The sequence below is a fragment of the Mustela lutreola genome, chromosome X (genome assembly GCF_030435805.1).
Source record: "Mustela lutreola isolate mMusLut2 chromosome X, mMusLut2.pri, whole genome shotgun sequence".
In the NCBI taxonomy this organism is placed as follows: Eukaryota; Metazoa; Chordata; class Mammalia; order Carnivora; family Mustelidae; genus Mustela; species Mustela lutreola.
Genome location: NC_081308.1, coordinates 76234236 through 76257355, shown reverse-complemented (window position 1 = coordinate 76257355; position 23120 = coordinate 76234236). Strand labels below are relative to the sequence as shown.

At 35.7% G+C, this 23120-nt stretch overlaps 1 protein-coding gene across 2 annotated transcripts in view; it reads left to right on the top strand.

Annotated features, from left to right (window-relative positions):
• The window catches only part of CHM (CHM Rab escort protein), a 229309-nt gene that overhangs the window by 31691 nt on the left and 174498 nt on the right, over window positions 1-23120 (top strand). For both annotated transcript variants that reach the window (XM_059157117.1, XM_059157118.1), the window contains one exon: window positions 20416-20488. In XM_059157117.1, coding sequence (XP_059013100.1) covers window positions 20416-20488 — 73 coding nt within the window. The remainder of the gene's footprint in view (window positions 1-20415; window positions 20489-23120) is intronic.

Sequence of the window (23120 nt, the reverse complement as noted above, 5' to 3'; positions counted from 1 at the left end):
ATCTTCCATTTCTTTCTATTTCGGTTTTGGTAGTTTGTGTTTCCAGGAATACATCCATTTCTTCTAAATTGCCTAATTTGTTGGCATATAGTTACTCACAGTATGTTTTTAAAATTGCATTTCTTTGGTGTTGGTCATGATCTCTTCTCTTTCATTCATTATTTCATTAATTTGGGTACTTTCTCTTTTCTTTATGATAAATCTGGCTAAGTTTTTTTTTTTTTAGCGATTTTATTTATTTATTTGATGGAGAGAGAAATGACAAGTAGGCAGAGAGGTGGTGGGGGGCAGGCTCCCTGCTGAGCAGAAAGCCTGATGCAAATCTAGATCCCAGTACCCTGAGATCATGACGTGAGCCGAAGGCAGAGGCTTAACCCACTGAGCCACCCAGGCGCCCCGGCTAAGGGTTTATTGATCTTAATAATTCTTTCAAAGAACCAGCTTCTAGTTTTGTTGATCTGTTCTACTCTTCTTCTGGTTTCTATATAATTGATTTCTGCTCTAATCTTTTTATTTCTCTTCTCCTGCTTGGCCTAGGCTTTATTTGGCATTCTTTCTTAACCTCCTTTAGATATAAGGTTTTCTTGTGTATTTGAGATTTTTCTAATTTTTTGAGAGAAGCTTGTATTGAAATGTACTTCCCTCTTAGGACTGCCTCTGCTGTATCCCAAAGGTTTTGAACAGTTGTGTTTTCATTCTCATTAGTTTTCATGAGTGTTTAAAAAATTCTTTGTTAATTTCCTGGTGGATCCATTCATTTTTTAGTAGGATGCTCTTTAACCTCCAAGTGTTTGAGTTCCTTCCAAATTTCCTCTTGTGATTGTGTTCAAGTTTCAAAGCATTGTGGTCTGAAAATATGCAGGGAATAATCCTGGTCTTTTGGTACCTGTTGATACCTGATTTGTGACCCAGTATGTGATCTGTTCTGGAGAATGTTCCATGTGCACTCAAGAAGAATGTGTGTTCTCTTGCTTTAGGATGAAACACTCTGTATATATCTGTGTAGTCCATCTGGTCTTCTATGTCATTCAGAGCCTTTGTTTCCTTGTTGATCTTCTACTTAGATGATCTATCCACTGGTGTGAGTGTGGTATGGAATTCCCCTACTGTCATTGTATTATTATCAGTGTGTTTCTTTAATGTGGTCATTAATTGGTTGATATAATTGGCTGCTCCCTAGTTAGGAGCATAAATATTTGTAAATGTTAGATTAGTTGGGTAGACCTTTTAAGTATGATATATAGTGTCCTTTGTCCCTTACTACAGTCTTTGGTTTGCAAGCAAATTTGTCTGATAGGAGGGTTGGTAACCTCCCAGCTATGTCAAAACAGAGTGATCTACTTGGTCCTGGGTGTATTTTGGTCTGCTTATTAGAAGACACTAAATCCCAAAGTTGTAAGGAACCCAAAAGTTATATATATACAAAAATAAAATTAAATACAGTGAATGGAAGTAAAAAATGAATAATATATCTATAAAATATAAATGTAGAAAATGAAAGTTAAAAAAAGACTTAAAAACAAGGAGTTGGTAAAATAAGAAACTCATTGAAAAGGAAAAAATAATACAAGGAAAATTTTAAACTGAACAACGAATAAATCGTAAGAAAAAAATCTTGAATTCTATACACTCTTTTCCCGTAGTACTGGGTTTTGTAGTCCTATAGGCTCTTTCAACTTGGTGTTTGCCAGTTGTTCTAGCCAGTCTTCCAGGGGAGGGTCCTGCTGCCCTGATTTTTAGGTGTTTTTGCCTGGGTGGAGTTACAACACAGCTTGTCCAAGGGGTGGGGCTCAGTGTAAGTGGCTTTGGGTTGCTGTATGTGGGTTTTCTTCCCTGAAGGCTTTCTGTGCCTTTCTAGAGGATAAAAATAAAAAATGGCCACCTCCTGATATCCAGCCATAGGACTGAAAGGTCACGGCCCTCTCTCTTCAGTAAACCCTCAGGGATAAGCAGTCTTCTCTTTTGTGTGTGCCAAACTGCAGATTCCTGCAGTGGGCGCTGGCACAGATCCTCCAGGGAAGGGTGAAGGGTCATTGCTTTTCTGCTCTTGGCAGGACCCCTGCTTGGAGAGTGGTCCCTGATGTTGCCTGCACCTCTGCCACCTCTCCTGGGGGAAGGCAGAGAGTCACTGCATTTCTGCCCTTTGAAGAGTCTTGCATGAGAGTAGTGTGCTTCTGTTATTGGTTTATGGCAAACTAAGATGAGAGACCCCTCCTGGGCTCCCTGACAGTAACCAGTTTCAGTGTTTGGGAACTCTGCCAGATTAGGTACCCCCATTTCTGTGATCTGGGGATCCTGAGATGCACACTGTTCCACTTAGGGTTCTGCCCTGCTTAGCCACCTAAGCACCTTTCAGGCAGGGGCATTTCTCACTGGAGCAGACTTCTGAAGGTTCAGTTTTGTGCTTCAGGGCTGTATTACTTTCTGGTAGCTGGCTTACAGAGGCTCCCTCCCCCTGCCTTCTATCTTCTGTTATATCACGCTCAGATACACTTCTCCTCATCTCCTACCTTGGAAAAAGCAGTTGCTTTTCTATTTGTAGAATTCCAGCAATTTTTTTTTAGATCTCTGATTGAATTCACAGGTATTCAGAGTGATTGATAGATACCTACCTCAATTCAAGGGACCAGATGAAATGAGGTCCCCTAGTCTTCTGCCATCTTTCGTCCCTTTCCTATGATTTATTTCATTTAGGATAATACCCTTAAGTTATTCCAGGTGGTCTCAAATGGCAAGATTTCATTCTTTTTACGGCTGAGTAGTATTTGTGTGTGGGTGTGTGTATGTGTATAAATATTTATCCATTCATCTATCAGTGTGTACTTAGGTTTTCTCCATATCCTGGCTTTTGTAAAGAATGCTGCAGTTAACCTAGGGGTACACATAAATTTTTGAATTATGGTCTTCTTTAGATAAAGACTGAGAAGTGGAGCTGCTAGATCATATAGTGGTTCTATTTTTAATATTTGGAGGAAACTCCATACTGTTTCCCATAGAGGCTGCACTGGTTAACATTCCCACCGGCAGAGCATGAGGGTTCCCTGTTACTTATTCTCACCAACACTTGTTATTTCTTGATTAATTTTTTTAAATTTTACTGTTACTTAAACTTTAATTCCAGTATAGCTAACAGTGTTACTATGTTCAGATGTACAATATAGTGATTCAGAAATACTGTATATTACTCAGTGCTCATCAAGATAAGTGTACTCTTCACCCCCTTCACCTATTTCACCCATCACTCCATCATCTCCCCTCTGGTAGCCATCTGTGTATTCTCTGTAGTTAAGAGTCTGTGTTTTTGATTTGTCTCTCTTTTACTTTGTTTTGTTTCTTAAATTCCCCCTATTAGTAAAATCATAAATGGTATTTGTGTTTGTCTGACTGATTTCACACAGTGTTATACTGTCTGGATCCATCCATGTTGTTGCAAATGGCAAGATTTCATTCCTTATGGATAATATTCCACTGGAGATAAGTAGATCTATATATATCTATATCTATAGGCAGTTTGGCTGCCTACATAATTTGGCTATTGTAAATAAATAAAGGTGTAGTAAACATAGGGGTGCATGATCTTTTCAGATTAGTGTTTTTGTATCCTTTGGGCAAATATCCAGTAGTGGAATTCCCAGATTATATAGTAATTCTCTTTTAATTTTTTTGTGGAACTTTCATGCTGTTTTCCATAGGGGTTGAACCAGTTTGTATTCCCACCAACAGTGCATGAAGGTTCCTTTTTCTTCATATCCTTGTCACCACTCGTTTCTTGTGTTTTTGATTTTAGTGATTTTGACAGGTGTGAGGTGATAATCTCATAGTTTTGATTTGCATTTCCCTGATGATGAGTGATGATGAGCATCTTTTCATGCATCTGCTGGCCTTTTAGATTTCTTCTTTGGAGAAATGTTCATGTCTTCTGACCATTTAAAAAATTTTTTTTAATGTTGAATTATATAAATTCTTTATATATTTTGAATAGTAACCCTTTATCAGGTCATTTGCAAATATCTTTTCCCATTTTGTAGGTTGCCTTTTAGTGCTTTTGTTTCCTTTGCTCCGCAGAAGTTTTTCAGTTTTATGTAGTCCCAATAGTTCTTTTTTTTTTTTTTTTTTGCTTTTGTTTCCCTTGCTTGAGGAGACCTATCTACAAAGATATTGCTACAGCTGATATCAGAGAAATTAATGTCTGAGCCCTCTTCTAGGACTTTTATGGTTTCAGGTCTCACATTTATGTCTTTAATCCATTTTGAGTTTATTTTTGTGTTTGCTGTAAGAAAGTGGTCCAGTGTCATTCTTTGTCATGTAGCTGTCCAATTTTTCTGACACCATTTGTTAAAGAAGATTGGCTTTTCCCCATTCAGTATTCATTCAGTATTGCTTTGTGGAAGATTATTTGACCATATAATCATGAGTTTATTTCTGGATTTTATATTCTATTCCATTGATCTATGTGTTCATTATTGTGCCAGTACTATACTATTTTGATTAGTACAGCTTTATGGTATATCTTGAAATACCTTGTAATACCTCCAGTTTTGTTCTTTTTGAAGATTGCTTTGGCTAGTAGTTCCATATAAATTTTAGGTTTGTTTGTTGTAGTTCTGTGAAAAGTGCTGTTGGTATTTTGATAGGGATTGCATTAAATGTGTAGATTCCTTTGGATAGTATGAACATTTTAATGATATTTGTTCTTCTATGAGCATGGAATATCTTTCCATTTGTTTGTATTGTCTTCCATTTCTTTCATCAGTGTTTTATAGTTTTTAGAATACAGGCCTTTCACCTCCTTAGTTAAGTCTATTCCTAGGTATTTTATAATTTTTGGTGAAAGTGTAGATGGGATTGTTTTCTTAATTTCTCTGTCTGCTACTTCATTATTAGTGTACAGAAGGCAATGGATTTCTGTATATCAATTTTATATCCTATAATCTTAACTGAATTCATTTATCATTTCTAGTAATATTTTGGGGAAGCCTGTAGGGTTTTCTGTATGTAGTATTATGTCATCTGCAAAGAGTGAAAGTTTTACTTACCAATTTCAATGCCTTTTATTTCTTTTTGGATTGCTGTGGCTAGGACTTCAGTACTATGTTAAATAAATGTGGTGTGAGTGGACATCCTTGTCTTACTCCTGACCTTAGGGGAAAAACTTTCAGTTTCCTTAGGATGATGTTAACTGTGGGCTTTTCATATATGGCCTTTATTATGTTGAAGTGTATTCCCACTAAACCTACTTTATTGAGGGTTTTCATTGTGAATATAAGTTGTACTTTGTCAAGTGCTTTTTCTGCATCTGTTGTAATGATCATATGGTTTTTATTATTACTCTTGTTGATATCATGTTGACTGATTTGTAAATATTGAACTATCATTAAATCCTTGGAACCAATCCCATTTGATTGTGGTGAATGGTTTTTTATAATGTACTGTTGGATTCAGCTTAGTAATATTATCTTTAGAATTTTTTCATCTGTGCTCATCAGAGTTATTAACCTGTACTCTTTTTTGTGGTGTATTTATCTTGTTTTGACTTCAGGGTAATGCTGGCCTTATAGAATGAATTTGGAAGCTTTCCTTCCTTTTAAATTTTTGGAAAAGTTTGAGAAGAATAGGTATTAATCTTTAAGTGTTGGTAGAATTCAACTGTGAAGCCATGTAATCCTGGACTTCTGTTTATTAGAAGAGTTCTTTGATTTCTTATTCAATTTCTTTGTTAGTAATCTGTTCAAATTTTCTATTTCTTCCTGATTCAATTTTGGGAGATTATATGTTTATATATATTTGCTAATTTCTTCTAGGTTGTCCAGTTTGTTGGCATATAATTTTTCATAATGTTCTCTTATAATTCTTTGTATTTCTCTGGGATTGGTTATTTCTGTTCTTTCATTTCTGATCTTGTTTGAGTCCTCTCTTATTTGATGAATATAGCTAAATATTTATCTGTTTTGTTGATCTTTTCAGAGAACCAGTTCATGCTTTTATTGATATGTTCTGTTGTGTTTTTAGTTTCTGTTTTGTTTATTTCTGCTTTAATGTTTATTATTTCCTTCCTTCTTTTGGTTTGGGGTTTTGTTTGTTATTCTTTTTCTATAGTTTATATTGTTGTGTTTTCATTTTCTTTTGTTTCCATATATATTTTTATTTCTTCTTTGATTTCTCATTTAACCCATTCATTGTGTTATAGCATGTTGTTTCTCCTCCATGTATCTGTGCTCTTTCCACATTTTTTCTTGTGGCTTGTTTCTAGTTTCACAGTGTGGTCAGAAAAGATGCATGGTATGACTTCCATTTTTTTTTTCAATTTGTTGAGATTTGTTTTGTGGTCTAATATGTGATCTGTTTTGGAGGATGTACCATATGTACTTGAAAAGAATGCGTTCTGGTGTTTCAGGATTGTTCTGAATATATCTGTTAAATCCAACTCCTGCAGTGTGTCCTTCAAAGCCACTATTTCCCTTTTGATTTTGTTTGAATTATCTGCCCATTGTTGTAAGTGGGATGATAAGTCCTCCCAGTAGTTAATTAGTTAATTAATTCCTTTATGTTTGTTACTAGCTGCTTTATGTATTTGGATCCTTCCATGTTGGGTTCGTGAATATTTACTTACAATTATTATATTTTCTTGTTGGATTTTTTCCTTTATGATTATATAGTGTTCTTCTTCTTTTTTTTTTTTTTTTTTTTTTTTTTTTTTTGTCTCTTGTTAGTCTTTGTTTTAAAGCCTGTTTTGTCAGAAGTGCTGCTAGCCCAGCTGTATTTCACATTTATTTGCATGATGAATGCTTTCCCATCCCTTCACTTTCAGTCTGAATGTGTCACTGGGTAGGAAATGAGTTTCTTGTAGGGAGCAAAAGGATGGGTTTTGGATTTTTTTTTAATTCATTTTATCACCCTGTGACTTTTTATTGGAGCACTTAGTTCTTTTACATTCAACATAATTATTGATAGGTATGTGTTTATTGCCATTTTGTTATTCATTTTATGATTGTTTTTGTAGTTCTCTGTTCCTTTGCTCTCTTCTGTCATGGTTGGTTGGCTTTCTTTAGTGATGTATTTGGATTCCTTTTTATTTTTATTTATATCTATTACTGGTTTTTTTTTTTTTTTAAAGTATTTTATTTATTTATTTGAGAGAGAGACAGTGAGAGAGAGCATGAGCAAGGAGAAGGTCAGAGGGAGAAGCAGACTCCCCGTGGAGTTGGGAGCCCGATGCGGGACTCGATCCCGGGACTCCGGGATCATGACCTGAGCCGAAGGCAGTAGTCCAACCAACTGAGCCACCCAGGCGTCCCTATTACTGGTTTTTGATTTGTGGTTACCATTCTGTTTGTATAGATCATCTTATACAGATAGCAGTCTATAAGTTGGTAATCCTGTAAGGTTGAATTTATTGTTCACACCTTTACCCCCTTAAGTTTTAAGTATATGGTATCATACTTTACATCCTTTAACTTTGTGCTTCTCTCGACTGATTTTTATACGGATACTTAATTTTATTGCTTTTGTTCTTCCTATTTTTCTTACTGCTGCTGTGGTCTTTCTCTTCCACTCAGAGTCCCCGGTAACATTTCTTGTAGGGCTGGTTTAGCAGTCATTAATTCTTTTAACTTTTGCTTGTCTGAGAAACTCTTTATCTCTTCTTCTGTTCTGAATGATAGCCTTGCTGGATAGAGTCTTCTTGGCTCCAGGTTTTTTCCTTTTAGTACCTTGAATATATCATGCCACTCTTGTAAGGCTTGTCAAGTTTCTGCTGAAGAAAATTAGCTGATAGTCTTATGGAGTTTCCCTTATGTGGAAGTGTTTTCTTCTGCTGCTTTTGAAATTGACTTTATCACCACTGCTTTTTGCTATTTTCGTTACTACATGTCTTTGTGTGGACCTCTTTTGTTGATTTTTTTGGGGAGACCCTTTATGCCTTCATCTTGATTTCCATGTCTCCAGATTCATAAAGTTTTCAGCTATTATTTTTTCAAATTTTCTGCTTTCTTTTCTCTCTCTTCTCAGATCCCAATAATACAAATGTTTTTAACACTTGATGATGTCACTGAATTCCAAAATGTGTTTTCAGTTTTTATTTTTTTCTCTAATGTTTAGTTTAAATACTTTCCATCACTCTGTTCTTCTTTCCTTTTCCTTTTCCTTTCTGTGTTAACATATAATGTAGTTTTGTTTCAGGTGTTGTTTTTCTGTTTTTTGTAGTCTTCTGTTTATTCCCTGTAGTATATTTTTATTTTCAGTTATTGAGTTCTTCATTTCTCATTGGTTATTTTTTATGTCTTTGATCCCTTTTTTTCAGATTTATTTATTTATTTTAGAAGGTGCATGCATGAGCATGGTGGGGAGGAGCAAAGGGAGAGGGAGAATCTCAGGCAGACACCTGACTGAGCACAGAACCCGGTGAGGGGCTTTATTCCATGACCCTGCAATCATGATCTGAGCTGAAATCGAGTGTCAGATGCTCGACTCACATCCACCCAGGCTCCCCATTTTCTATCCCTTTGTTAAGGGTTTCACAGAGGTCCTCCACTCTTCTCATGTCTGGTACATATCTTAATGACCATTATGTTAAATTCTTTATCATTCATTTTGCTTGTATCTGTTTCATTTAGCTTTCTTTGCAATGATTTTGTCCTCTTCCATTTGGGACATAGTCCTCTGTCTCCTCATTTTGCATAATTCTTTGTGTCTATTTCTGTGTGTTAGGACAGTCAGCTACTTCTCTTGAAAGTAGTGCCTTATCTAGAAGAGCTTCTGTGGTGCTCTGCGGTGTAATGTCCCTTGAGAAAAGACATTAGCCATTTGTAATGGCTCTCTCTGCCTCTTATGGGTAGGGTTTGGTCCCTGTGTTGTTGGGCCAGTCTTGGGCCCCTTTGGGCTTGCGTTGAGTCAGAGGCCATGTGTTTGCTAAAGATCCAGTAGCACCAAACTGCTGGGTAGTTTCCCTGTGTTGTCCCTTGAGAAGCTTTCATTGGTGGTTGGAGCCTGCAGTAAATAAATTTAAGAAGAATGAAATTGTATCAAACATCTTACAAATTAAGCATCTTACTGCATTGTGCAGTAAGAGCAGCTTTTTGCCCCTAGCTCATGGCTGGGGCTGTAGTTGGAGTGTTGGGTTTGCTTATTTTCCCCTCTGCTCAAGGTAGAAGTCACTTTGGAGTTGAGCTGGGCCCTGTTTGGTCTACTCACACCCTGCCAGATTTGTGGCACTGCTTTGGATGGGCCCTGGTATGTCTGAGGAGAACACAGGAGTAAGGCTTGCTGTTTGTTTGTTAGTTACTAGGTGTTGGCCCTGTGCTTGTTCCTGCAATTGTTCACATATCCAGGCTGGGGGCAAGGGAGGGAAATGGTGCCTTCCAGCTTGTTCTTGGGGAAGTCTCCTAGTGATCCTTGCCCTGCCAGCACAGGCTCTGAAATTAGTAAATAAATATTCTCATATATCCCAGGCCTTTATCAAACTGCTGCTTCTATACTATATCTTCACAGAGGGCTCTTTGTTATGTGGTCTTTTTAAAAAATTTTTTATAAACATAATGTATTTTTATCCCCAGGGGTACAGGTCTGTGAATCGCCAGGTTTACACACTTCACAGCACTCACCATAGCACTTGCCCTCCCCGATGTCCATAACCCCATCCCCCTCTCCCAAACCCCCTCCCCCAGCAACCCTCAGTTTGTTTTGTGAGATTAAGAGTCACTTATGGTTTCTCATTATGTGGTCTTTTTAAGGGCAGGGATCTAGTTTCTTATAGCCCCCAGTGCTCTCCCAGAACCCAGCTTGCTGATTTTTAAAGTTCCTGGTATGAAACCCTGTTAACTGTAAGAATTTTCAAAATTATGTCCCTCTGGTTTTTCAGTGTTTCAGGTTATCATTTTCCCCATGGGGGTTCCCTTTGCCTGGGGTGAGGGTCTATTTTTTTCCCCTTTCTGTGCCCACACCCTCTCTCCTCCTTTGGACAGTCCTCCAAGTTCCTTTAGTTCCACTTCTCTGCCCTACCTACCCTCTTCAATATGGACCCTTTTCTGCATTTATCTGAAGAGTGTTCTACTCAGTCTTTAAGTCATTTTCTAGGTTATTCACACTGATAAATGGGTTATATCTGTGGAATGAGGTGAGCTTAGGATCTTCTTCCTTTGCTGCTTTCCCCAGGAAGTTCCTCTTGAATTTTTGATGATGGGCATGAGGTAGTATCTCATAGTGGTTTTGGTTTGCATTTCCCTAATGGTTAGTGATACTAAGCTTTTTTGTATGTGCCTGTTGCCCATCTGTATGTCTTTGGTAAATGTTCAGGTATTCTGCCCATTTTTAGTTAAGTTGCTATTTTTGTGTTGATTTGTATGAGTTGCTTAGATATTTTGGATATTACCCTCTTATTGGATATACTTTTGTAAATATCTTCTCTTTCAATAGATTACCTTTTTATTTTGTTGATGATTTACTTCACTGTGCATAAGCTTTTTCATCTAATGTAGATCCATTTGTTTATTTGGTTTTGCTGCTGTATCACCTTTGGAATCAGATCTAAAAAGCATATTGTCAAGACTGAAGTCAAAGAAATTACTGTCTACATTGTTGTTTAATCTCCATATATTCGTGACTTTTTTCTAGGTTTCTTCTTGTAATTGATTTGTAGTTTCATAACATTGTGGCTGGAAAAGATGTTTGATACAATTTCAGTCTTCTTAAATTTATTGAGACTTGTTTTGTGTCTTAGCATGTAATCTGTTTTGGGGAACATTCCACATGCACTTGAGAAGAATGTGTATTCTGCTGCTTTGGGAATGAATGAATGTTCTGTATATGTCAATTAAGTCCACCTAGTCTAATGTGTCAGTCAAGGCCAGTATTTCCTTATTGATTTTCTGTGTGGATGATCTACCCATTGATGTATGTGGAGTGCTAGTTCCTCACTATTATTGTATTGTTGCCATTTTTCCTTTAGGTCTGCTAATATTTGCTTTATATATTTTGGTGCTCCTCTGTTAGGTGCATATATAATTATAAATGTTCTATCTTCTTGCTAGATTGACACCTTCATAGTTTCTTTTATTACATTATTTGTTTTAGTCTATTTTGTGTGATAGAAGTACAGATATAGCAGCTTTTTGTTTCCATTTGCATGGAATATACTTCCATCATTTACTTCCAGTCTTTGTCTTATAAGAAGTGAGTTTCTTGTAGGCAGCATATAGATGGTCTTGTGTTTTGTCTTGTTGCTTTTTAAAAAAAATCTTATTTATTTGAGACACTTAGAGAGAGCATGAAGGGGGCAGAGGGAGTGGGAGAAGCTGACTTCCTGCTGAGCAGGAGCCAGATGCAGGGTTCAATTCCAGGACCTTTAGGTCTTGAGCTGAAGGCAGATGCTTAACTGTCTGGGCCATCCAGGTGCCCCTAGATGGTCTTATGTTTTTATCCATTCATCCACTCTGTCTTTTGTTAGGAGAATTTAGTACATTTGTATTTAAAGTAATTATTGATTAGTAAGTAGTTATTGCTTACTAGTATGTACATATTGAGAAGCACTGGACTTGTGAGACCCCTTTCTATTGTTTGTCCCAGCACCAGGGTAGGGTTGTGGCAATACTGTGTCTCTGACATTCCTGCCATCTGGTTGTGGCTTTTTTATTCTTTGTTGTGGATTCTGTTCATCTTGTTTTCAAATATATTTCAGAGGGAAATCATCCATATATAGTTGAAGGTTTGGTGTGTCTGTGGGAAGAGGTGAATTGAGGATCCTCCTTTGTTACCATCTTGCAGGAGTCCTCTCCCTTCTATTATTTAGCTAAAGAAAGAAAACAGGGGCGCCTGGGTGGCTCAGTGGGTTAAGCCGCTGCCTTCGGCTCAGGTCATGATCTCAGGGTCCTGGGATCGAGTCCCACATCGGGCTTTCTGCTCAGCAGGAAGTCTGCTTCCTCCTCCTCTCTCTCTCTCTGCCTGCCTCTCTGCCTACTTGTGATCTCTGTCTGTCAAATAAATAAATAAAAAATCTTAAAAAAAAAAAAGAAAGAAAGAAAACAGTGCTCTCCTATGGGGATGAGAAAAAACATATATCAGATATTAAAGAATTAAGTGTTGCCCTAGTTTCCTCCTTTCCATATTCTCCCACTATAAAGAGATACCATGATGTCTGTGGCACCAATTTATAAGTGAAAGTGATTTTAATGTGCTTAACCTAATATAGCTTTCAACATGTTGTTTGCTATTAGAGATGGTGTGATATAATAATAATAGCTCCCATTTATGGAATATTTGCTGGGTACTGTGTTAGGTAGTTTATGAATATTAAGTTTTTAAATTTTTACTACATTTCTCTAAAATTTCTCTAAAATATACTTCTCTAGGAGAAATATAATTTTTCCCCTTTTGCAGATGAGGAAACAAATTAAGAGAATTGAAATAACTTTTCTAATGTCACATGTCTATGAGGGGAAGAACCAGGATTTAAACCCAGGTCCTTTTGATAGCAAAGCCTGTGCTCTTCCTCTGAGATAAACTGTAGGGCTGGAAAACAGCTTATCTGTTTGGACACAAATTGGACACAAATACTGGACTCGATGGCCAAGAGACCTGATTTAAATTGTGTCTCTATCAGTGATTAGTTATGTGATTGAAGTTGTTTTCCTCAAGTCTAAAATGTGGCTAGTATATGACTTACCTTGAAGAGTTACTGCAAAAGCCCAGTAGGATACATGGGGGTGGGTAAAAGGTATTAAATTTGTCTTTTCATCATGGAGAGATTAAAATTAATTGGGGTTAAAATGGAGTTGTCCAGTAAGCTGATAACTCATTTGTACTTTCGGACCCAAAATAGCTGTGAGTCTGGAGCTTACCAGAAGTGCTCAGATTGGAGATAGCAATTTGTAAGTCATCAGCAGAGAAGCGATAATTGAGTCAGTAAGGATAGATGAGATCACAGAGAAAAACAAGAATTCAGGGCAATCTGTGTATAATACTTACTCATCTACCTGGTTTGGTTGTGTAAAAATGTACTTGAGTGGGTGGCCTTATGTCAGTGGCTAATAACTGTCAACATAGGAAGGTCTCTCTCCAGCCCTAATTACTCAGCCTGAGAGTATTTCATTCTGGAAGATTGATCTGACTGCCGGAGCAACTTAATGTAGCCTCATGGGATGATTTTAAAACCATATAAGGGCCTGATCATCCTCTCTAATGTTAAAATTACATTTTCATACTCTACCAAGGAGGCCCACCTGCCTTGATCTTGGAATGGGTGGATGGTGAAAGGAACTTGGCTGGCTTGTGTATCAGGTATGTGGAGGTTTAGTAAAGGAGAATTTGTGTGGGGAGTAAATCCAATATATTCCCTAGTCTGTTCAGTTATTTGTCAACTAGGAAAGTAGAAACATGTCATGATTCTTTATAGTATTCCAATCAAATTGAAATAGAATAATTCCCTTAATTCATATGGTATATTTGTATTCTTTAATAGCTGGCAAGTGAATAGTAGTAGACATGCCACACTGTTATTTTCCCACTTTTATCATATACAGAAAAGTATTTGCACACATTAAAGTTGAGAAATGCAAAAAAAAAAATTGGTTGTATTTTAGGTCCTGGAAATGAATAGTCTCTCCTGCTCTGAGATTAGAGTAGATGTAGTCATGAAATTATTTTCCCATTTTCATTATCCAGATGAATTGGAGAAGCAAAATAAAAATTAGATTTCATTCTGTCTAATGTCTGTAAACAGATTCCATTGCCTTTATTCATAGTAAGTTAGATTTTGGGTTTTGTTATATGCTTATGTTTATAATTTTAAATATTACAATCTTATAGATTATAAAAGACCGTCTTTATAATGGATAGAGCTTAGACTTTGGGGCCTGATATGGCCTGGGCTTAAATCCAGGCCATTTCCTATCTGAGTGACTTAAACAAGATCCCCAACTTCTTGTTTGTTTTTGGGTTTTTCCTAATTGTAAAATGGGTATGTTTTTAGTACCAATCTCTTGGGATTCTTGTGAACATTAAGTGGTAATGAATGGAAAATGGCAAGCACTATAATATGTATTATCCTATTTTTATCCTTGTCATTAATGTGTTAAGGTAGCATTTCTCAAAATATGTTTTGTTGAAAACTCCCTTCAAATGCTTTTTTTAGAAGAAATGTCCATTGCTTGGCTGATTTTTTTTCCTGTTGGTGAGAACAGACATAAACACCAAAAATTTAATAAAAAGGCTCTAATTAATAGGTTTAATACTCAGTCTTCTCATACAGCTCATAATGGTGCTGAGAAGCTCTGTCATAAACCATTTTTTTGGTGGTTTAAGTTAAAAACCTAGAATTTTCCAAATTTATTTTGTCATTGTACCTCCCCCCCCCTTGGAACACCTATTAATAGTCCATGTTATTAATGGGATACATTTTGGAAAAGGTGAATTTAGTAATCGGGCCAGGTGTCATTTTTTTTTCTTTATTTGAGTCTAGTTGAAACACTAAATTAGTTTCAGGTATATGGTTTGATGGTTTTTGACAAGTTTATACATTACGCTATATTTACCACAAGTATTTGAAGTGTTTGGCTTCATTGAACCACAGGTACACTATAATATCCTATGGACTAAATAATCCGAGCCAGTTTAGAATTTGGGATTATGTTCCAATGGATAGGGTTAGGGTTTAGCAGAACTGAGTTTTAACTGTGCTTCTACCAGTTGCAGTTGTGTGGCCCTCAACTAGTGACTTAATTTCTACATAGACGGTCTCAGTGTCTTCATCTGTAAAATAATACCATACCTGATTTACAAGATTGCTGGAAAAATCCGTGAGAAAATAGTTGTGAAAACAGTTCTCAAAAACAAAAAATTAAAAATGCTGTCATTGGAAGGGGTGGAATTACTACTATATAAGGAAATGGGATTAGGAGCAGTGAATATAGAATAGGGAAGGCCTAGAGGTTGATCTGTGGTGCTTCCCTTTTTAACTCCTATGTTCTTTAATAATTAAAACAATTCCTAGATCTGTGTGCCTGAATATTTGTAGCTCTGTCTTTTGTTAATCTTCTTGTCCTTGCTTACAGAAGCCATTTCCCTGTAAGGATGCAGTTTAGCATCATGTAGCTATGGGTGTTGCTGAATGTTCAACACTGAATTGTAATTATGACACACAATGGAAAAGAAGATTGTTAGGATTTAATAAATAGGCTCTAATTAATAGGTTTACTACTCAGCCTTCTCATATAGCTCACCTTTCTTTATGTATACCCACAATGTATTTCTTTTTATTAGTAGACATAAAACAAAATGATGTTGCTTTAATATTAAATACTATGTAAAGGATGAGGAATCTCTTGTTATTATTTTAATGCTATCTTTTTCTGTTTTATTGGTTGGTGTTAATGGAGATAACTGTGTAACCATTTCCTTTCTGCATCTGGAAAAACTTAGGCAGTATGCTAAGTAAGCTTTGTAAAACTTTAGAAAGATTAAAACCATGTTTTCCACAGTTTTAACGTCAACATTTCACACAGTGGACAGCTATACATCAGTGTTGTGATTATTGGGCTTTTTTTATCTTTGAAAATAAAAATGTCCATTTGTGATTTTTACTGTTTTAGCTGAAAATTTTGGGTCACTTAACTGTCATGAAACTTTAGAGGACTTTAGACATTAGTTTCATTTTTTTTAAGATTTATTTATTTGTGAGAGAGCACACATGTATAAATGGTGGGGAGGGGTAAAAGGGGAGGGACAAGCATCCTTCCCCACCAAGCACAGAGCCAGATTTGGAACTTGATCCCCAGTAGATCATGATCTGAGCCAAAATCAAGAGCTGGCCACATAACTGGCTGAGCCACCTAGCCACCCTAGACATTAGTTTTATATTTGCTGTTTAAATACAATGAACAGTCTTTTTCTAGTTCCACAGAGAAACTCTAATTTTAAGGAACTCTTTTTACCATATAAAATAGCATTCCCTGGCATTAGAGATACACATCATCCTTCATCATAAACTACTTTTTCCTTGGGCGCCTGGGTGGCTCAGTGGGGTGGGCCTCTGCCTTCGCCTCTGGTCATGATCTCGGGGTCCTGGGATCGAGTCCTGTGTTGGGCTCTCTGCTTGGCGGGGAGCCTGCTTCCTCCTCTCTCTCTCTCTGCCTGCCTCTCTGCCTACTTGTGATCTCTCTCTCTCTCTCTCTGTCAAATAAATAAATAAATAAATCTTAAAAAACAGCAACTACTTTTTTCCTTTATTTGATGTACAGAGGCAGTTGTGACACAAAATTGGCAGAAAATCTTCCATTCCCCTTTTTTCTTTTCTTTTTTTTTTAATGTCAGGAAGTTCTCATTTTGTCCTTAAAATAAATTGTACCTATGGGTTTTTAAAAATAATAACCATAACCTAGCTTTGTTATTCCCTGCAGAAACACTTCTCAAGAGAGTAGAAATAATATTTTATAACTTGAATTTGTCATAGTTCTGAAGCTGTATTTTTAAAGACAAAATTTAAGAAAATATTTGGTGAACTTTAATTTTTACTATTTCATTGGAATAATTTTCCTAGGGAGCATATTAGAATGTTACATTGATTTTTTTCATTTTCTTTTTGCCATATTGATTTTGATACCTAAAGTTTTTTGTTTTCTCTTTAAGGGGTATTACAAACCATACTTAGAACTTTACAAATACCAAAATGAACTTAATAAAAATCTGTGTTGTTTTTATAGTGAGTTTATTAATAATTATGTTACCCTCTTTTGTCAGAAGTACCACAGTAATGAAAACCATGTTTCACCTTTTATGTACATTGGATCAGGTCACCAGCTGCTAAGGTTAAGAGCATATCAACAGGAAAAGTTGAAAATGTGAGCTGCATGGAAAAATACTAGAACCAGTTAGCTCTCAGAAAACATGACCAAATATAGGGGAAAAAAAGATTTTGACCATGAACTGAACTTAGGTCATTTAATAATGGAAAGAAACAGCAAGATGGTTTTCTTTTAGACTATTTTTAGGCTTTTGATAATAACAGAAAATACTGTGGAAATTGGCACATCTTGGTCCATGTTTGAAAACTCAGGTTACTTTTTTTTCCTGACAATTTATTATAATTTTTGGACAGAAAAGTTGAAAAAATTATACTATGAATATTTATGACTACCTAGATTCTACTATTAACATTTCACTGTATTTGCTTTATTATATCACTGCCCATGTATTCATATTTCTTTCCATTTATTATTCTGTCTTTTGTATAGTTCAAAGTAAGTTGTATACAGTACTTTAGTCTGGAACACTTCAGCATTGACATTATTAAGTTCAATATTTATGGGTCTTTTTCTTTTAGGTAAAATTAGATGCAGTGAAATACACAGATCTTAAGTGTGCCATTTAGTAAGTTTTGGGAAATGCATACACTTATGTAACTAAGAATCTTATTGAAATAAAATAATATGGTCTTTGCTCTAGAAAGTTCTCTCATGCCTCATCCAACCAAGTCAAATCCTGCACTTCCTCACACCCAGTCATTCTTGAGTTGTTTTTTATTATAATTAACTTGTTCTAGAATGTCATATAGATGGAATCATTCAGAATGTACTCTTTTTGGGTAAAAGCTTCTTTCACTTAGCTGTGAGATTCATCTCTGTTGTTACCAGTATTCATTTTTGTTGGCGAATAGTATCAATCTTATAGATATACCTCAGCTTATTTATCCATTCACCCATTGATGGATATCTGAATTCTGATCAGTTCAGAGCTATTAAAAAAGCTAGGGCGCCTGGGTGGCTCAGTGGGTTAAAGCCTTTGCCTTTGGCTAAGGTTGTGATCTCAGGGTCCTGGGATGGAGCCCTGCCTCAGACACTCTGCTCAGCAGGGAGTCTGCTTCGCGCCCCCCCCCCCACCGCCTGCCTTTCTGCCTACTTGTGATCTCTGTCTCTCAGATAAATAAAATCTTTAAAAACAAAATAAAAAGCTACTATGAAAAAGCTTGTATAAGTATTTTGTGAACATATACTTTCCTGGTTTGTAAATACCTAGGAATGGATCATAGGGTAGATACATGTTTAGTTTTTTTCTGAAACTGCCAGTTTTCCAAAGTATTTTTACCATTTTACACTCCCACCAAAAAGTATGAGCATTCTGGCCATCCACACCAACACCTGGTATTGTCAGCCTTCTAATTTTAACTGTTCTGGTGGATGTGTAGTAGTATTTCATTACTTTCATTTTTAATGTTTTTTTTTTAAATGTGTACTTATCTCCCGTCAAAGTACTAACCTGACCCAACCCTGCTTAGCTTCCCAGATCACAGAGACTGGGCATGTTCAGGGTGGTATGGCCATAGACTAATGTGTACTTATCTAATGACTAATGATGTTGAGCACCTTGTTAATGTGCTCATTAATCACATCTATCTTCCTTTATGAAACATCTGTTCAAGCCCTTTGCCCATTTTAAAATTTGAATATTTGTCATATTATTAAGTTGAAAAGATCTTTAAATATCCTGGATACCACTCTTTTTGTCAGATATGTTTTATATTTTCTTCTAGTTTGTGGCTAACCCATTCATTTTTATGATTTATTTAGTGTAGAACTTTTTCATTTTCATGAATTCCCCTTTACTAGTAGTTTTATTGCTGTGTGTTATCTAAGAAACCTTTGTCTATCCTAGTGTCAGATTTCTAATGTATATTTATTACTTATAAATTGATGTATCCAATAAATTGACTTCGATCTTAAAACTTTTACCCAACGGTCAGAGCTTCTTATTTATGACTATAAGGTGGCTTAAAAGAAATCTAAATATCTTAACAAAAAATATAAAGACAGTTATTTTATTTTTTTTAACATCACTGGATGTTTTCTAGTTTGTTGAGTGTTATATTTAGAGTGTGGGAAGGGATGGCAGAAGTGTATATTATTCTCAGGCAAGGGAGAAGAGGGTATAAATTTCTATAGGAAATACCACTAGTTATAACACTCCTCTGTCTTCACTCCTCCCTCTTCTGTATACTAGCTGTTGCCCACCTTCTCCTTCCACTGCTTTCTCTGACCCAGGGGATCAGAGCTTCCATGTCTCCTGATCCCAACATGTTAGCAAGGATGGCCATCTAGAATTGTTAATATAAGTGAAAATATACCTAAATTTTAAAGCCATTAGAGATTTTGAATGGTGAATGAATTTGCATTATCTTCAAGAGAACTGTCAAATTATAACTAAAGCAGTAATTTGTATTAATAGAACTATTTTCACAGATACTCAGCTTAACCATTTTCTCTGTTAGAGCAATAACAGTGATTATTGGTAAAAATACTTAAACCTTAAGTCTGACTGTTCTGCAGGCCTGTCAACATTTGTTTGAGGAGAAATATATCAGAAGATTGAGGGGATCTCCAGTAGTACTATGGATGAGTGATTTTGGATATTAAAGGTTTTAGTTTTCATCTCATTTTAAAAAGAGCTTTTATAGATTTTTATTTCATTAGAGAAAAATACAGAGAAGGCAAAATGAAAACAAAAACAAAACAAAACCAAGAATCTTTCCTACCCCAGAACCAGATGTTGTAGGTAGAACTGAGTGTACTTTGGGGCTCATAATACAAAGAATAAATGTGAAGAGTTTTATAAGAACTGGGAAGCCCCAGTACAGATATGTGGTACTGAATTAGAGAATTCTGGTTGCCCCAAGTCTCTTACTTAAGGAAGTTAATAAGAACTCCAATGTCTACAAGGTTTACCTGATCCTAGTTAGGAGACCTCTGGGTCCTCTAAAACCGAAGGATATTCTTCACAGGATTATAGAATGAAGAATAATAGTTCACCCAGTTATTAGCGGGGATATTGTTCTTGTTTTACTTACTACAAAAGTGAATAACTGTGTCCCAGAAGCTACTTTTATTTTTGGCCCTGAAGGCTAAGAATAACACAGGGCCACTACCTCTAGAGTAGCCATTTGTATGTATGTATGTGTGTGTTTGTGCGTGTGTGTGTGTGTATGTTGGCATGGGTTATGGGTTTGGTGGTGGTGGGGACAGTGGATATTTAGTTTTTTACAGAAAACTTAGTACTTTTTTCCATTGGCTTTCCTTGAGATCTACCAGGGTTTTCTCCCCAGCCATTTTGTTTTAACCTAGGAGTCAAATTTTGTTTATATTCTGTGCTCAATGCCTATATCAAGCTGTTCACAATCACATGATCAGTGGCATTTGATCAGTGGCGAAAGCTCTAAGGAGACCAAAGAGATTTTTTTCCTTATACAATGGAAAGTTAACTTTGGGTTTGGAGAGGCCAACTTTTATTTCAGCCTAGTATTTCCAGCATCCCAATTATGTTTTGAACTCTGAGGTGGCAATACTGAAATGATTTGAAGGGTATGGGGTGGTTTGCTGATGGAGATCAGTGGCTTAATTTTTATACCTTTTCTTTACTCTTATTTTTTTATTGTTACAGAAGAAGCTACTATGGAGGAAACTGGGCCAGTTTTAGCTTTTCAGGAATACTGTCCTGGCTAAAGGAATACCAGGTAACCTTTTTAGTTGATTTTTAATCTACTAGGTTGTATTTGGTATCACATAATAACCCTACATTGAATAAAACCCTAAGCTTCTGGGGTGCCTGGGTGGCTCAGTTGGTTGGACGACTGCCTTCAGCTCAGGTCATGATCCTGGAGTCCCGGGATTGAGTCCTGCATCAGGCTCCCAGCTCCATGGGGAGTCTGCTTCTCCCTCTGACCTTCTCCTCGCTCATGCTCTCTCTCACTCTCTCTCTCTCTCAAATAAATAAATAAAATATTAAAAACAAAACAAAAAAAAAACCCTAAGCTTCTGTAATATAGGATTGATGCCTCATTTTTATTTATTTATTTAAGAAAAATTATGTAGTCATCTTTTTAGTTAATGTTCTTCCAATGCTTTCAAAATATAGATACTACTTTTTAAATATACTTAGATATGTTGGCTGAAGAGTACATCATATATACTTGATACCATTTTCTCATTACATTCCCAAATATAAGGCAATATTTTTTTTCTCCAAAATAGCCTTTCAGAAAAAAAATTTCAGTCCTTCTAAAATCTCACATATTACTATTGCTCTTTCAGTAGTATATTTTGAGAAAAAAACCCAACTATTCAGGGGGAAAATACATTACTTTGAAATGGTCTGAGTCATTGGTAGTTTGTGTATTTATAGAAGTGACCTGACAGAATCAGTAAAAACAAAAAGCAAGGAAAAATTTAATATGAATTTGTTAAGTTTTTGGATCTCCCTACTACAACTATTGGATATCATTGTAAGGAAGTTTTTTAGAGGACCTGTACAGCATAGTAATAGGGGGAGTAGGTTATGTCATAGAGTTTACTGATTTTTATGACAGATTAAAAAAAATGTCCCCATTTTATGTGAATGGTACATGTGGATTGAAATGAACTTCTATTGAGAGCATCATACATTGAATCAAAAATCTCTGTATCTCAAGAGTTTAGACAGTTGGGAAAGGAGTATGATATATTCTAGAAAATTGTATTCGGTTAGCTGAAAATAATATAGCTAAGACTGTTAAACACTTACCATGTGCCAAGCACCACAATAAGCATTGTAATTGTACTAATTAATTGATGGAAGGTGACTTAAAAGGTTCTTCTAGTCATGACAAAGACATTGATGTTGAAGATGCAGTGAAGATTCAGTTTGAATAAAACTGTTGCGTGAAGTGAGGGTATGGAAAAACAAGCAATATTTGGAAAATAATACTGCATGTAATACAAACTGTATAAATCAAGAAAGTAAATGTTACTAGTAGACATTTAACTATTTTATGTATGTGCCTTAAATATTCATGTATTTGTGTTCATCAGAAACCCTATTTTGAACCTATTCTTAGGAAGTATGTGTAAGGGTTATCGTCGTGTATTTAGCACTTCCATGAGAAAATTTAGTCTAGATGCTCACAACAAAGACAACAGTTATACCTTGGTTGTCTGAATGGAAAACTTCTGATGAGTAAAGGGAATTTTATAAAATAAATTTTGATAATACATTAGATCTATTAAAAATATTAATATTAAAATATTTAAAAATATTGAATATTTTTGAAAAATCTTTTTTTAAGTTCTTCTACTCCAGCATCCTCTTTCACCATATCCTTTCCCCTTCACTCTTTGTCTGCTGATCCACAGTCTTTTCTTCAGGTTGGTAACCCCATGTCTACACATTCAGAGTTCTGTATTTCACCTCCTTTTCTACCTATGTTAGTATGTTTAACATAATCTAATAATTACACTTAGTAAGAAGAGATGTCTACCCTATTTTGCTACAGTTTAAAATGTTAAATTCAGGAGAAAAAACCCTTTTTAAAGATTTATTTAAGAGAGAGAGAGAGAGTGCATTAGCTGGGGGAGGGGCAGAGGGAGAAAGAGTGGGGAAGAAGACTCCCTGCTGAGCACAGAGCCTTAACTGGAACTTCATCCCAGGACCCTGAGATAATGACCTGAGCTAAAACCAAGAGTCAGATGCTTAACTGACTAAGCCATCCAGGTACCCTAGAAAAAAAGCCTTTTAAAATAATTATTGCTTTATGAAATCTTTAAGTTTAGAAATTTGTTGAAGTGAATTTACTTAAAACAAAGAATATTGTAGTTATATTTCACTACTTTTTGTTTCACTACTAGTTTTTTTGTTTCACTACTAGTTTTTTGAAAACATATATTCAAAAAATTTTTTCTCTGAGAAATGTGTACCGAATACTTTAAAATTTTAAACAGATTAAAAATTGATCCTTGACATTTGGAAAAGGCATATCTTGACATTTCCAGAAATCCCCTGTATTCAAATACTGCTGTATATATAATTTATCTCCATAAAATGTAATTTGGAATTGTTAAAATATTTGAAGGGCCACTTTCCACCCTTATAAGTTTACATACATTATCATACATTATTGTTTTTATTGTCTTTCTGAGAATAGAATATTCAGAGGTTGATTATTATACAGTCCTCAGTTATAGTGGGCTGAATACTTCAAATATACTTTTACATATAATCAAAATTTGACATGGCTAGTGACTAACCTTCAAAGACCTAAAAGTAGAAGGAAGTAATTGTGAGCCTGCGTTTGGATAACAAAATGCAAAATCTTTATTAATAACAAGTAATAT